The following is a 15,521-nucleotide window of genomic DNA, read 5'->3' on the forward strand; positions in this document are numbered from 1 at the left end:
TGGCTAAATAGAGCATTTGCGTTACCTCACATATTATTTTTTGTGATGAGAACACAAAATCTACTCTTATTACGTTGTCATTAATTGTAATCACCATGTCATACAATAGATCTCTTGAACTTACTCCTCCTAACTGAAGTGTTGTACCTTTTGAACAACATCTCTCCAACTCTCTGTCCTTCCATCCACCATTCTACTCTCTGTTTCTATGAGTTCAACCTTTTTAGATTCCACATCAGTGTACTTTGTTGTTTTTTTAAATGAAGAAAATGAATTATCATCAGTAAATATAATTGATTCACCCTATTCTTATTGTATGGGGTCCATGCCAGGAAAAATAATCAAGGGGTCCTTTCACAGTGCAAAGGTTATGAACAAATGATTCAGAAAATATTCTATTTTTCCCAGTGTTGTATAACTTAAAGCAAGTCTATCACGTATCTTAAACTACAGTAACAAAATTGAACACAGAAAGGATATACCTTAAAGGGTGGTTCAGCAAAAAATACTGATTCCTTTCCTGAAAGTGGTGTTGAAGTTATTGATCTTGGGGAAGACACATCACTCAACTAAAAAACCAAAATGAAAACCACTGATAAAGAATACATCTTCAAAGTCTTTTCTTCTCCAGTGCCAAAGAATAAACTTGTTTAACCAATGCAATTAAATCTAACAGTAAGTATCCTTAGCTTCAATTAATTCAGGGGTAATACACTTTCAATGCAGTTTAGTTACTTCAAATACTTCTTGAAAGTCTGCAAAGTATCACTAAGTAACTTTGCTCCTATACTAATTAGAATCAATTTTAAAACTCTATAGAACTTCTATTGTAGGTTAAGAATATTAATAAATACACTAAAATATATTTCAAATTACTTCTCAGATGAGATATTCCTCTATTTGAATATGGATTATTCTTTCTGTGGCCTATGAATTTTTTAATAACAAACTCCAGCCTGTTTTTATTTGCCATTTCACAGATTTCTGAACTTTTTTCTCTGTGCAGTAATCACTATAAGCTCAGAAATGAATCTACTTTTAATATTAGCCAACCTTACCTATAGTTAGAAAGGTAAATATATTGTAGCGGTGTTATAAGAAACAAACTAAAATTCATTTTCAACTAACTGCCTCACTAGCTACTTATTCTCCAACGCTTTACTAAAATTGTTAATATGAGGAACTAAAAATAGACTGATTTTCTTATCTTAAGGGAAAAGTTTCTGTCATAAGATTTTGAGAAATTTCCTTGAGGCTTTTTAAAAAAAAGATACTGTTAAACTCTACAGTTTTAAAATAGATAAGAATCAATATTATTTCCACACTAATGACCAAAATCTCCATACCACAATTTGTAATTTAAAAATGCTAAGGAAAAATTTAAATGTGTACTTAAGGGCCAGTTCTAAAATATTCCTTTTTTTGGCCTAAACACAAAATGACAAAATTATGGCTTTGTTGCCGTATGTTTGTTGATTGTTGATTTGCTTTTGTTTTTACCTGGGTAGGACTGATAGGAGGTGGTGGAGCTTTGCGTTTTTTTGGAGTTCCACTTCTTTCTGAGCTTATTTTAGAGACTTGATCATGCTGAAAGTTATCACAGTCCAAAGAATGGAGGTGGGTTAGTTAGGTTAGTAAAGTCTGAGCAAGTAGCTTCATCAAACAAATGAGAAAAACCTCAAAAGTTCATGCATTTCCTACTCCGTCAAGATCTAAAATCTGTTATCATCATAACAATAAATAATATGCATGCTCCAAGTTTTCTTCTAGCAGCCCATGCTTTAATAGCAAGACAATAAAAGCATATAAGACAAAACCAGATTAAGTTGGTGTGGAGAACTGGGAAAGCAGAGGTTGAGGAGTTGTCCACCACAATTCAGAAACCAGAATATATTCATAGTCAGCTTTCTGTCTTTATGAAAAGCAGTGGTATTTTCCATGCCTCTGCATTACTTCCATTCCTTTTTTTTTTTTTTTTTTTTTTTTTGAGACAGGGTCATGCTCTGTTGCCCAGGATAGAGTGCAGTGGCCTCATCATAACTCACTGCAACCTCTCCTGGGCTCAAGCAATCCTCCTGCTTCAATCTCCTGAGTAGCTGGGACTACAGGCATGCACTACCACACCCAGCTAATTTTTGTATTTTTTTGTAGAGACGGGATCTTGCTCTTGCTCAGGCTGCTCTCAAACTCCTGTCCTCAAGCAATTTCCTTACCTCGACCTCCCAGAATGCTGGGATTATGGGCATGAGCCACTGTGCTGGGACCAATTCCTTTTTTTAAAGAATGTAAATATGAGGGAAAGTGGGAACCTCATCTCTGAAGGTTACTTATAAGTAAGTAATGCAGTAAGAACATAATAAATTAATTATTATTTGCTGTTTATGATTTCTTCAAGAATCTTCATGTATAAATAAATATAATAGCCAAACACACATCTCTTTGTCAAAAACAGATAGTTACGACAGTTGCTAGGAAAAACTACAAAATAACAGGGCAAACTTCTCAATTTTTACTTTGTATAACACTAGATGAAATTTTAAAAAACCCCTAACTAAAAGAAAAAAAGCTAAATTCCCTTATTTTCATTAAATATCTGACATTTTCATGGCTGTAGGTCTGTAGTCCATGTGATATTGTAAGTGTGTAAATTATTGTTATTCAGTCTCAGAATTTAAACCACATGTAACATTTTCATACCAGTAGGAAGTATTAGTACATTTCAGGAAAAAATGAATACATAAGTAGCAAGTTTAAAGTTACATGCTTCTGAAATAAGGTAAATTATTAAGAAAACACTTACTACCTTATAATAATGATTCATTTATTCCAAAGATATTTCAGTGCCTAAGTATTTTTAATATAATCTTTTATCACTTTTCTGGTGGACCACAAAGTGGATTAATTTGAACATTTTCAAATTCCCACAAGCAAAAATAAAAAAACAAAACAACAAAAAAACCCACGACCCTTCCCAAAAGATAAATACCTGCTTTGGTTTTGTTGGGGTCTTTAAATCTATAGAGGAAAAAGTGAAAAAAAAGAACTATAAGAACCATAATGACGCAGATCCACTTTGGGAAAGCGGAACACACAAACACGCAACTTAACACTTCATTTTTCTTCAAGAATATGTTTAAAAGAATAATAAAATATATCATATTGCACAAATTCCTTCATCCTTTGGGGAAAATGGAGTGGATAAATTTAAAATAACATTGGCTATTTTCTTTCACATACCAGCATCCTGAGAGATTTTTGATAATAGAAGGCTTTGAATTCCTGCATTTTCTGAGAGTTTGGAATAATGTAAGGCATTGTGTCCAAGAGAGTCTACAAGGTTTAGGTCTGCACCCTTTTTAATTAAGGCTTCCACGATGTTAGAGTTGCCAATCTCACAAGCCAGCATGAGAGCAGTTCTAAAGAAAAAAAGGAGAAACAAAATTAGTACTAACAGAATGTGAAAACTCTTTATTGCAAAATCATGTGTCTTGAAAACAAGAAAAAGAAGATTAACTGCAGTTAAACCTTTACTATACTTAATCTGATGGGGAATTTGAAGTGGAATGCTCTCAAGATGAAAGTAGGTATTTTTTTTTAACTTCAGATTAAATCAAAACATTAAACCATGTTAGCCAAACAACATAGACATAATTTTCTATCTATACTATTTGGCATAATATGATGAAATTTAATATGATTGGTACAAATCTTGTTCTTCTTTTACATCAAGCATTTCAAAGAACCTATACTAAGACTACTTTTAAAAATCAACCATAAGGCCGGGCGCGGTGGCTCACGCCTATAATCCTAGCTCTCTGGGAGGCCGAGGCGGTCGGATTGTTTGAGCTCAGAAGTTCGAAACCAGTCTGAGCAAGAGCAAGACCCCGTCTCTACTAAAAATAGAGAGAAATCAATTGGACAACTAAAAATATATAGAAAAAACTAGCCGGGCATGGTGGCACATGCCTGTAGTCCCAGCTACTCGGGAGGCTGAGGCAGGAGGATCGCTTGAGCCCAGGAGTTTGAGGTTGCTGTGAGCTAAGATGACGCCATGGCACTCTAGCCCGGGCAACACAGTGAGACACTGTCTCAAAAAAAAAAAAAAAAAATCAACCATATATTTACTTTTATTTTGCATGAAAAGTCACAAGAAATGGCTTATTCACTTTAATATTTAATAGTCTCATCAGACTTAGTCAGCAGTGATGCCCACAGAAATCTGGGAAAAACTGCTTTTAAGTCAACATAGATTTTTGATTATCAAAAGAGGTAGAAACTTTAAAAGGAAAGAAGTTAAAACCACTTTATAACAAATCATCCAAAATATAGCTGTGATATTTTGAAAGACTCTGAGAATGTGGCTATCACTGAAGTCACATGACTTGTGCCCAATCCTGCAGTACCTTCCACTTTTGTCCCTGGAATTGACATCTGCTCCGTGATCCAGGAGAAAGCGACAGACCTCACTGTGGCCATTTTGCACTGCAAGAAGCAGAGGTATATTCCCATCCTAGGAGACAAACTCAGATTTAGATTTCAACTCAGACACCGAATGCTAGAATTGCAAACCATTTTTTTTCCCTGACTTGTACTGTTGTTCTAATATTTGATCCATCTTGATATCCTATGCCCCTACAGGGCCACCATTACACGTTGGTACAATTCTTCTTATGGAGTTTTGCTGACGTTGGTTTTTCTCTAGGAGCCTCAAGCCTCTTGGGCTGCTTATTCTCTCGGCTGTACTTGGTCTGGGTGATGATGTGAGAAAGGGTGGAATTCAAAGCGTGTAAAGGCTCAAAGCAAGTATACCAGGTGTACTGAGGGATGGTGCAGGGAAACAAAGGACTTGTCTTCACACGGCGACAGAAGGTCCCTCTACCCACTAAGGAGCTTCTTCCCAGTGAACTAAGTATATCCCGCTATTCCACTCTTCTCTTCCAGGAAAGTATGCCCTTTAGTAATCTCACTAGGTATCAAAATGCAACATAATTTAAGAATCTATCTATTACTAATAGATGATTAGATAAAGAGATGATTAGAAAGAATTATTTATTTAATATGTCATGAAAATTGGCAATGCCTTTGGGAAAAAATAAAATTAGATCCCCAACTCATGTACAAACTATATCAGGTGCATCAACAATTTAAACATTACAATATAAAGCAAATGAGGAAAACACTAGAATATATAGATGAGTATTTTCTGTTAATCTTAGGCCTGACCAAAGGACACAAACCATAAAGAGAAGCTATGATACTCTGTTTTTTTTTCTGGAACATACCCCGCAAATCAGTTGACGGTAAGCTTTAAGGTAGCAAGCAATCAAATAGACAAATAAAGAAGATAAGTTGTAATATGTCCAACTATTTAAAAATGGGGATTTTTAAAAATATAATTGTTGCTTATTGATTAAGTCTAGTCTTACAGTAGAATTTCAGACAGATTTCTAGACATTATAGAAGTTATAATACTTGTGGTTATAAAGTACAGAAATTCAGGGAGTGTAAATTTATTTATAGATTCTATCTAATAGAAATCACCGCACAACATCTCCAGCAGGTATAAGCATGTTAATTCTCATGCTGTAGCATGAAATCTAACCCTGTAACCGTATGTGATAGGCCACTTTATGACAAATTTTTATTCTCAAAATAGCCCAGTGAGGTTAAAATAGGCCAGCAGTGGTCTTAGAAGTTGGGACATTCTAACCACAAGGTATCCATGGAAGTAATACATGGGGTACAGAAAGAAAATACTAGAATTTCTATGTAGACTTATTTTTTACTTTTAAGAATCAAGAAATTAAGCTTTATTCATTATTTAGGTTCATGGCAGAACACATGTATATCCTTAGAAACAAATACACACATTTAGGAAGTACACTCTGGAAAATGTTTTATTAATGCCTTAGGGACCAAGGAGGGATAATACCAATATATAAATTCATTTTGTAGAAGAGGATCTAGGTTGAAAAGCAATTGAATTTTGCCAAATACTCAGATGTCTAAAGTCTCAGTGACTCTAGAGGCAACCCACTGTGCTCTAGAAACCGTTGTCCATCTCCACCTCTCGTGACCAGCTGGTACTTACCAAATCCTTGAAGTTTATGGGGCTCTTGTGCTCACAGAGAACCTGCACAGCTTGAAGGCAGCCCTGCGCCGCTGGGGGGAGGAAAATATAATTGTCATAGCCAATCACAAAGCTACCCTACAACCACGGGCATCAAAGGCTTCTAGGAAGGATAAGTTCCTGTTCTACCCAGTCTGCATATGTTTACTCTAGTTGCAGTGAAGAGAAATGGCGTTAGGAAGGTCAAGGATGACATGTTTTACGTTACTGCTTACTTTCAGAGTTATGCAGACCTAAAGCCAGTGACCGCCAGCTGCCTTTAGGCAAACATTTGGTTCAGCGTTTCATAGCACTTAGCTTTTCCACAAATAGCAATAAAAGAAATCTGTAAATCTAATCACCCAGATTTCAGCATCGTTTGTCACTTGAAGGTGTGATAAATGCTAAAACCAAATGCTGATAAATAAAACTGACTGATGTTCATAATCCCCGAATCCAAAAATCTGTATCACGTTTACCTGAAATCCACAAGTGCTTATGAATATCTCTTAGTTTAAAAAGAAACCTTAAATCAGTTAAAATATATTAACCATGGTAATATTTACTGGTTGGGTGGCAGAAAATTGATGAATTCTAGGTGTATTCCTTGGTAAACTCTACATGTTTTACAAACTGAGTAAAATGGGAATGTCCAGGAATGATGACAGAAAACAGCACCAGGATTAGTACGGTGAGGTTAACGACCTGAAAAAGGAAAATGAAAACTTAGAGTTTCTTATGGCAGAAGACAAGAGAATGAGAATTACCTGCATAATGTAAAGCTGTTTTCCCAGAGCTGTCAATACTTTCGGCTGGGCATTTAGACTGTAAGACAAAGATAAATACATATAATAAAATATCCGGCACAAATTCTATTTGGTTCATCCTTTTCGTGCAAGGTATGACGCGACTTATTAGGAAGGCCATAAACATAAATAAGCCCCAGTTGCTGTGCTCCACGGCCTACAGTCTCTCGTGGGAAGGGAGACTCCTCTCTTCTGGGACAGGCACACTGTCCCCGCTTTGCCACTCTGCCTGTCCATGCCTCCCCCTCACAGCATCACTCCATCATCCCCGCCAGCCAGCAAACATGCTCTAGGACCTCTCATCTTGAGCCTACCTTTCCCCCTATCTCCTAATTCTCTGTCCCCCTTCACAAGACCAGCTTTCCCTTAAGAATTACCTACTCACAGGCCATGCTTCCTCGCCTCCATTCAGTCCTGAGCCCACTGCAGTTTGGTTTCTACTCTCAAGACTTCATGGACTGGCCCCAGTCAAGGCCAGTTTCATGTTTCCAATGACAATGAACACTTTGGTCTTCCCCTTACCAACCTCTCAGTTGTAACCCACTCCCTCTCCTCCAAGCATTCCTCCTCTCAGCTCCCAGAGCCCTGCCGGGCCATCCATTCTGGTTTTCCTTCTGCGGCTCTGGTCGCCCCTCCTCCTCCTCTAGCCAAACAGAAAACCTCAGGGTTCCTCCGTGCTCTTTCTCTAAGCTCTCCTCCTTGGTAAGCTTGTCCACACTCACAGTGTGAAATACCATCTAGAAGTCTAGAAGCAAGTAACTCCCAAATGTCAATCTTAAAAATAACAATAATTATATGCATTATGTGAGTATTAGCTATCATGTACCAGTCCTGTTCAAGGAATTGCTTTAAGGCTCTAACGACCCTAGTTAGATACTATTATTACCATTTCAGAGGAGGAAACAGAGCCACAAAGAAGTTAGTAATTTGCCCAAGTCCTGGTAAATGGCAGAGCTGGGATTCAGACTCACCTACACTCTTATCCATACATGACAAATGTCATCTCTAAGCACTAAGTGGCTTATTAACCCACTGCCTACCTCACACTTTGGCTCTAAGGTCTTGTAAGCACCTCAAAGGCAGCACAGCCCAAACTGCTGGTTTCCCCTGACGCCTAGCCTGTTCCTCTGGACTCTACTGTCAATCTAGTCAATGAGCCAGAAATCAGGAAATCATCTTTGATAACTTCTTCTCCTCTTCCTCCCACATCTAATCTACCACCATGCCCTGTCAATTCTTTCTCCAAAGCATACCTCTGAGCTACCCTCTTCTCTTTCTTGTTACCAACACCCTAGCATAACCCAACATCTTTTCACCTAGACAGCTAAGGTAGCCTCTTGGTCTCCCCAATTCTAATTTTTTCCTTTTTAATCAATTCTCTACACAACTCAAATGAACTTTTAAAACTGTGAATCGCACTATCCACTTAAAAGCCCTTGATACTTCTGTGTTGTACTTAGGACTAACTTCAGTCTGCCTATCATGACATGCAAGGGCCCACATGCCATGCCATTTTTCTTCCTCGCTTGCCTTGCCCCAAGCCCAAGCACTGGCTTTCCTTCCTCCCTGATTAGCACCTTTCCTGCCCCAGGCCCTTTGCACTTGCTATTCTCTTTGCTCGGAATGCTTTCCCCTTGGCTCTTTGCATCACTGGGGCTCCCAGCTTAAATATCGCCTCCCCCATGAGGCCTTCCCTGAACCTCCATCTCTCACTCCTCTCACAGTAGGCTGTTCATTTCCTTCTTCGTGCTGTGCAATTTGTAATATACATTTGTGTACTTGTTTACCAGACTGTGAGCTTCACCAGGATAGGGGCTGCTCTGTTCATCAGAATATATTCAATGCTTGACATAGTACACAGTACCTGGGGAGCACTTGGTGTTTCTAACTTGGTGTTAGAAAGGGTAGGAGAAATAGCCAGTGATCAGGGGAAGGAGAGAGTGTGTTTAAATTTGAAGAATCTCACAAGACTCTATTTGTGCTCATTGCCTTGCAATTTAAAGAAGAACTTGAAATGTGTAGCCACTGGAGAGGGGAAACATCCCCAGCAGACAGAGAGTAACAGTGAAGGCCTGGGGAACCCAGAGAGATCAGTAAATGCAGAGAGAACAGGAATGAGGGGTAACAGGAGGTAAAAGCGGTCACATCACAGAGTCTGGGCTGCTGAGACAGAAGGTGAAGAACTGCCTAGCAGTGGAGCGGTGCAGGACCCCGGGAAAGTGATCGATCAGGAGGACATCAAAGGCCGAGGTTTAACAACTATCCAGAAAGAGAGCAATCTGGACAGTTTGGAAGTTAGAGGAGGTAAAAACAGGCTACCTAGAGTGAAATGTCTGCCCTTCAGTGGTAAGAAGAGAGATCCAGTTACGACTCACCATACTTTGGCCTAATTTTAGATCACCACAAGGAACCATTTAAAGCCTTCAAAGGTTTCGGAGAAAAACCAATCCATTTGCATAACCAGATATAAAATTACATTAGAGGCTAGAATATCTGGTCCTTGCCGACAAGGATTTCCAGCTTGTTAGGTTAATTCTTCCTTAAAATCAGAGCCAGAAGCAAAATCTGGATAGCCAAGCCAGGATGGGAACAGAGATTTAAAATGCAAATAAATTTTTAAAAAACATTGAGGGCTAAGGGCATGGAGGCAGGACACTTGGGCAAGTCAATGATTTTCAGTTATCTACAGTGTCTAGTCCCCTAGGATGCAGGTAAGAAAAGTTCTATTTTGTCTTCAGGGGAAGCCTCATAATGCAACATCACAGACATTGATCAATCTTTCTTGAATTTTGCTTCAGAGACCTGTTAAGGTTATGCATTCCTGGAAGTGGCAGTAGCTTACGTCATGTAATGCAAGACAAGGAGCTATGTGATCAACAGAGCAGGACAAGTTGAAAAATGTGACCACATTTTTGCATTAGAATTTCAAAGCCAAATTAAAGCAAGATGCTGGTTCCCAAACAGTGCTTGTGAAGGCCGAGACAACCGCTCAACAGAACAGATAGTACTCCAAACACATCTTTTATTGCCCTATGCTGTTTCTGAAAACAGCCAGCTTGCATTTTGACTGGCAACAGCTGGATGTTACTGTATGGACTGCTATTGGGAGTTCATTAAATATTCATCTTTAAAGATTTATGGAAGTTGTCATTTTAAGGGATCATTATAAACTTCCTGGCCAAGGTTATTGAACTGGGGAGTTGGTTGAAAATTATAAAGAAGAATAAAACCAAGACCTTAAACAAAAACTAAGAACTAAAAGCTCAAGTTACATACAAGGAAATAATGGTTGAAATTCTGCTTCTCAAGAAGAACTGCATTCTACTAATGACTGAAAGAGAGAATACCAGGATATGGGAGATCCTGTGTCATAAAGATCTCCAACGGCTTACAAAAAGACTTTTTAAAAACTATTTGGGAGGTGTAAGTCCTTCAGAAAAGACAACAGGAAGCCAAATAAAGGGGAGAAAAGGGCTAGATCCAGGAAGATGCTGCAAATTTTGGTTAGGATCCTCTCTCTACCAGTGGAGCTGCTATGGAAACAATCTTCTCCTTGGCTGTTGTTTCAATAACGAAATTTTTTGGAAAACATGCTCTAGAACTGTATTTAAAGGAGTATGGGGGGACTGTATTTCTTCTTCCACAGATAAAGGTTTCTTTTACATTGTAAAATTGACACATTTATAATTTTAAGTTGTCATCGCTTTACCTGAAGGAGCTTCCTGATGCACTCATGGTGGCTGTTCTTAGCTGCGAGGTGTAAAGCGCTGTGTCCTAAATGGATTAAAAAAATTGAATATAAAGGCCATATTTTTTAAATCACGTTCTCATCTCTGCACCGCAGACAACTATGAGGAAATAAATTGTCCCAACAAAGATGGAATTGTTACTCTTGAGAACAAGGCCTCGCATTCCTCAGTGTGACGAAGGTGGGGAGAACCCGGAGCATTCACCCAGACAACATTCACAGCCGCCAGCTGCTGTTCTCGTGGGGCGCGAGCCCTGGGCCAGAAGCATGCAGTGGACTCATGATACGCAGCTTAGAAGTTCTGCTTTTCGCTGTCCATGTGTATGCCAAATTCCTGTGCCCACAGCAGTCACGCCAGGCTATGAGTGCCACAGGCTGAGGGACCCAAAGGTGGCCCACAAGCCAGCAGAGAACACATCAAAGACACACACATGTAAATACCTACTTTTGACTTCTCATTTCCCTCTCCTCTAAATGTACTCCAGCCCTGAATGGAGGTTACCTGGAGTTTTCAGATTTTTCAAGTTCATACAGAGAAGAAGGGAAAGAGTTATAAAGCAATACACTGTTAAAGTAGCATTTCATTAAGTTCCCTTCCTGACTCCCACATGAGACTCTCTGATGGCTCTGTGGTCAGATAACTTTAGGAAGTCCTAATGCTCTACCCAACTCGCCCTACTGCGGAATGAGCCCACAGCATTTCTGTGAAGAGGGGCTTAGGGGCAGCCTGAGGGGCTCCCACCCTGGGGCGTTTGCAGTTGCTCACTGCTTAGCCTGGAGTCTCCTTTCCTAGGATGACCACACACTTGCTTTCACTTCCCTCTGAAACGCCTTCTTCGGAATCAGGCCTTTCCTGACCTCCTTGTTTAAAATTCCAATTCCTTCCCAACCCTTTTTATCTCTACTCTTTATTTCTTTATTCTTCATAGCACTTAACACCTTCCATCACTCCCTTTTCACCCCTCTCTATATATAGACACACACGTGTAGCTGTTTTTTTTACCCCCACTAGAATATAAACTTTGAAAAATGACATTTCTGTCTTATTCCCTGCTGCATTCCCAGTGCCTTCAACACGGCTGGCGCACAGCAGGCTCTCAATACATTTCTGTCGATTTGAAGTAGAGGGTATGCCAATTGCAGATGTGTGGTTTGGGGGCTTTGAGGAGAGGGAACCAAAGTTACACCTGCCATCCCACTCAAAACACCTAGTAAGCTTTTAAATCCTGCATGTCCCAAACTATTTGACCAAGATATCCCAGCACAACACCTGTAATGTGACACCCATGCTTTGGGACACGCTTCAGGCATCTTTCTCTGGTCAGCACTGCTGACCTTTTAAGCTGGGTAACTGCTGTGGGTGGCTGTCCCGTGCAGTAAAGGAGACTAAGCAGCACCTCTGGCCTCTACCCACTAGATATATAGTTTGACAGTCAAAAATGTCTCCAGACATTGCCAAATGTCCCCTGTAGGACAATATTAACTCTAGCAGAGAACCACCAACTTAGAGGAACGATTTCTTTTGTATGGTGGCCCAATCCCAAAATACCACTCTCCTTTGTGAATTAGTATTCACTCTATAACACTTACCAGAAATCCACTAATTAAAGATTCATATGTCTGGGAAACGCCATATTTAAAAATCAGAGGGTCACAGGACCACAATGAGTGGCACAAAAGCATGTGTAAGTTCAAAAGATCAGATTCCTTCTATTCTGACATCAGCTGTACTGAGAGATTTTAAGGGTACATGTGAGCATGAGTTGTTTAGTAAGAGTGGGATACTGAGAGACAGGAATCCCTCCCTCCTTTCCCGAAAACAGGAGGGGAGAGTAAGAAAGATTTAAAAATGAGGGGGAAGAGACCCTTGGATGCAGAAAGACAAAGATCTTCTTCTCTTCCTTTTCCTCTGTATGAGATTCCTCCTTCTGGGGTATATATAAAGCAAAATTATATGAGGTTAGGCACATTATGCATCAAATAGGTTGGTGGGCTAGATTGGCCCTTCACCCATCATTTATACCACTGTTTCTAAGGACGAACACATTCTAAGTTTTAAACAAATGCCTTACAGATGAATTTTTGGAACACATTCTGATTATAAGTTGGAGACTGTTTATGTCGCGTATGCAATGCATTAACTTTTATCTATGCTGTGGACAAAAGCTTTTTTGCATAAAGAGCACCCATATGAAAAAGGCACAGTTCTCCAAAGAAAGCAGGGAGATTTAAACAACTTGTCATAAGTAACAGGCTTTCATTTCACTTCAAGTGTTCCAGTCCTACCTGGAAGTGGGTGCTGGGTTTCTACAGAAGTATAAAAGAATAAAAGTTCTTTTATTCCCTGGCTGTGTGATGTGTTTTCCTAAGCAGCAGCACAAAAGTATTTTTCACTTAAAATAGTCTCAAAATCTAAATGACATATCATTCCCTGGACACTATTATAGTGCAGTAAGATGTCTCTCACTGCTAACACTAAAACAAAATTCTCTTTCCAAATGCAAAATTTTCTGGAGAGAATATATTATATTAGTGACAGAATCCCCCTATAAGGAGTCAATGCATAAGTCTGGCTCTCACACAGTTATGGATCTGTCTGGAATATCAGGAAACAATTTCCCTATAGACAAATAACAAGGGCAACCCTAATTCAAGTGCATTCCAGGAGAACTTAGCCTGCAAATAAAATACCAGTGGTACTTACACAAATCAAGAGTCTTGGACTATCACAGGTAGTCTAAGAATCCTAATACTGAAAGCAGGATGGCCCAGCCTGCCCCAGCCACAGGACACCTTCCCGTAAAACTAACTCAAACTGTGATCATTTAGTCAATTCTTAAGACTGCTGGAGAAAACAGGGAGCAATTAACTAATATAATAGAAAATATTTGTCAGGTACATGTGAAAAATTTTAAAATCAGTGAAGACCTGGGATATGAAGATATGGCTAACAAATATCAAAGGGCCAAAGTCTAAGAAATCATAATTTCAGATAATAATACAGAAACATTTAAAAATAAAGATAATTAAATGACACTCAACTAGCTAAGAAAGTTTAAAATTGTTTTTTAGATTAGAGTTTTAGAATGCAGAATATATTTAAACAATAAAAGCATAAATTTATTTGGTCCTTATTTACAATTTTAACTATATTTAAACAACATTATTATTAGAAACCCTCATGTTCACAACAAGTTTTTATCACTGAAGCACAAGTCCATTCACTTTGTTATTTTCTAGGACAGATAAAATATTAATAAGATTATAAAAGATTTAATTGTAATAACCATTCTTAGTATTAAATAGAGTTTTATGATAACAAAAAAGATTATTTGGTCTTTTTCAATCATCTAGTAATGCTTCTATTTAATTCCATTGCATATTCCAGGCATCCAAAAAAAAAGAAGTCTAGGAGTCAACTGTTTTCTAAAGAACTGCCAATTCTTACATCAATAAAGAAGAGCAAACAAGCAATGGAAGGTGTCAGACAAATAACATGAGTCCAGTTCAGAGATGGCCCACTGAGCTTAGAGCTGACTTTCCCATCTGTCTGCGAGGTACCTGTGGTGCTGGCTGGCAAACCAGCAATTAAGGGATAGGGGAACACTCCAAAATCCAAAAACCTGTCAGGATCTTCTGCGAGTCTTTGGATTTTCTTTTTCTGATTTGTAAAATGAGAGCAGGTGACCTGGTGATTGTCAAACCTTTTTTATTTTATTATTTTTTTAAAAAGATGTGAAACCTTTCAAAAGTCCAGTGTGTAAAAAAGAACAAAGGTGATCTGGCTGAAGTAGCAATAATCACAGTAATATGGCAGAAAAATGCAGTGAACATTTGTGTGTGCCTGGCACTGCTACGACACCCACACTGACCATTTCGCTTAAGCTTCCAAGGCTACCTAAAATGACATAATTATTGATGTTGTACTTTACACCCAACGCCTTACCTTCTGACAATGCTAAGGGGAGAGAATGACGGGCAGCTGGTCCAGATGAAGATCACAGCTTTTGCCCACAAAACTAGCCCATCTCAGCTAGTTGATGAAATTAGCTCCTGGATAACTCACCCATTCATCACCTCACACTATGATTCGTAAAACAAAAAGCAGGGAATATTGCTTGGTCCATACATATAATCTTAGAAAATAATATAAAAATGGGGTATATGAAGCATACAGTCTCTGTTGAGTAACCACATATAAGATGAAAACATAAAGGCACAAATGAGGAAACCATGTCACAGCCGAGTCACTGGAGGTGATTCTATTTTCTTCTTTGGCTTATCTGTAGACTCTCAATTTTCCACAATGAATTTATGCACCTTTGTGATTCCTGCTCTCCTGCTGCCTGCTAACTTAAGAGATTAAAAACCACATACCGGTAGTATCTTGGGCTGTCACATCCACACCATGTGTAACCATGACCCTGAGGCATTCCACCTGTCCTTTTGCAGCAGCCAGATGAAAACTGGAAAGAGAGGTAAACACAATATCCTTAAGACTTCCACCTCTTAGCGTTCATCTTGACAAAGTTTTTGCCTCTTCGTGTATACACTCTCACTTGAGCTCCGCAGCCACCCACTGACTAGGTATTACGATCAACCTCATTTTAAAGATGAGGAAACAGGCTCAGTACAGTCTGATAATTTGTTCATTGACACCTTTTATTAAGTGATGGAGTGGAAGCTTGATCTTAGGTCTTCCAACCCAAAGACTAGGCTTGAAAAAAGTAAGATTCAACTATATATTTGTCTCTTATAAAACAAGCCAGAGTCTCAACTAGACGCAATTTCTAGGTAATAAGTCTTCATCAGCTTTTTTTCCTGTTGTCTACTGCTCTCATCAAAGCCATCATTTTAA

General features: G+C 38.8%; 1 protein-coding gene across 4 annotated transcripts in view; it reads right to left on the reverse strand.

Annotated features, from left to right (window-relative positions):
* RAI14 (retinoic acid induced 14) overlaps positions 1–15,521 on the reverse strand; it is a 143,365-nt gene that overhangs the window by 14,940 nt on the left and 112,904 nt on the right. For 2 of the 4 annotated variants that reach the window (XM_012640523.1, XM_012640522.1), the window contains 9 exons: positions 15,041–15,129; positions 10,625–10,689; positions 6,877–6,934; positions 6,092–6,162; positions 4,404–4,510; positions 3,238–3,416; positions 2,987–3,015; positions 1,501–1,587; positions 483–569 (listed from right to left, as the gene is read on the reverse strand). In XM_012640523.1, the coding sequence (XP_012495977.1) occupies positions 483–569; positions 1,501–1,587; positions 2,987–3,015; positions 3,238–3,416; positions 4,404–4,510; positions 6,092–6,162; positions 6,877–6,934; positions 10,625–10,689; positions 15,041–15,129 (772 nt within the window). The remainder of the gene's footprint in view (positions 1–482; positions 570–1,500; positions 1,588–2,986; positions 3,016–3,237; positions 3,417–4,403; positions 4,511–6,091; positions 6,163–6,876; positions 6,935–10,624; positions 10,690–15,040; positions 15,130–15,521) is intronic. The other 2 variants (XM_012640525.1, XM_012640524.1) reach the window with 1 other exon arrangement.

This window comes from Propithecus coquereli, unplaced genomic scaffold (assembly GCF_000956105.1).
Source record: "Propithecus coquereli isolate 6110/MARCELLA unplaced genomic scaffold, Pcoq_1.0 Scaffold154, whole genome shotgun sequence".
NCBI lineage: Eukaryota > Metazoa > Chordata > Mammalia > Primates > Indriidae > Propithecus > Propithecus coquereli.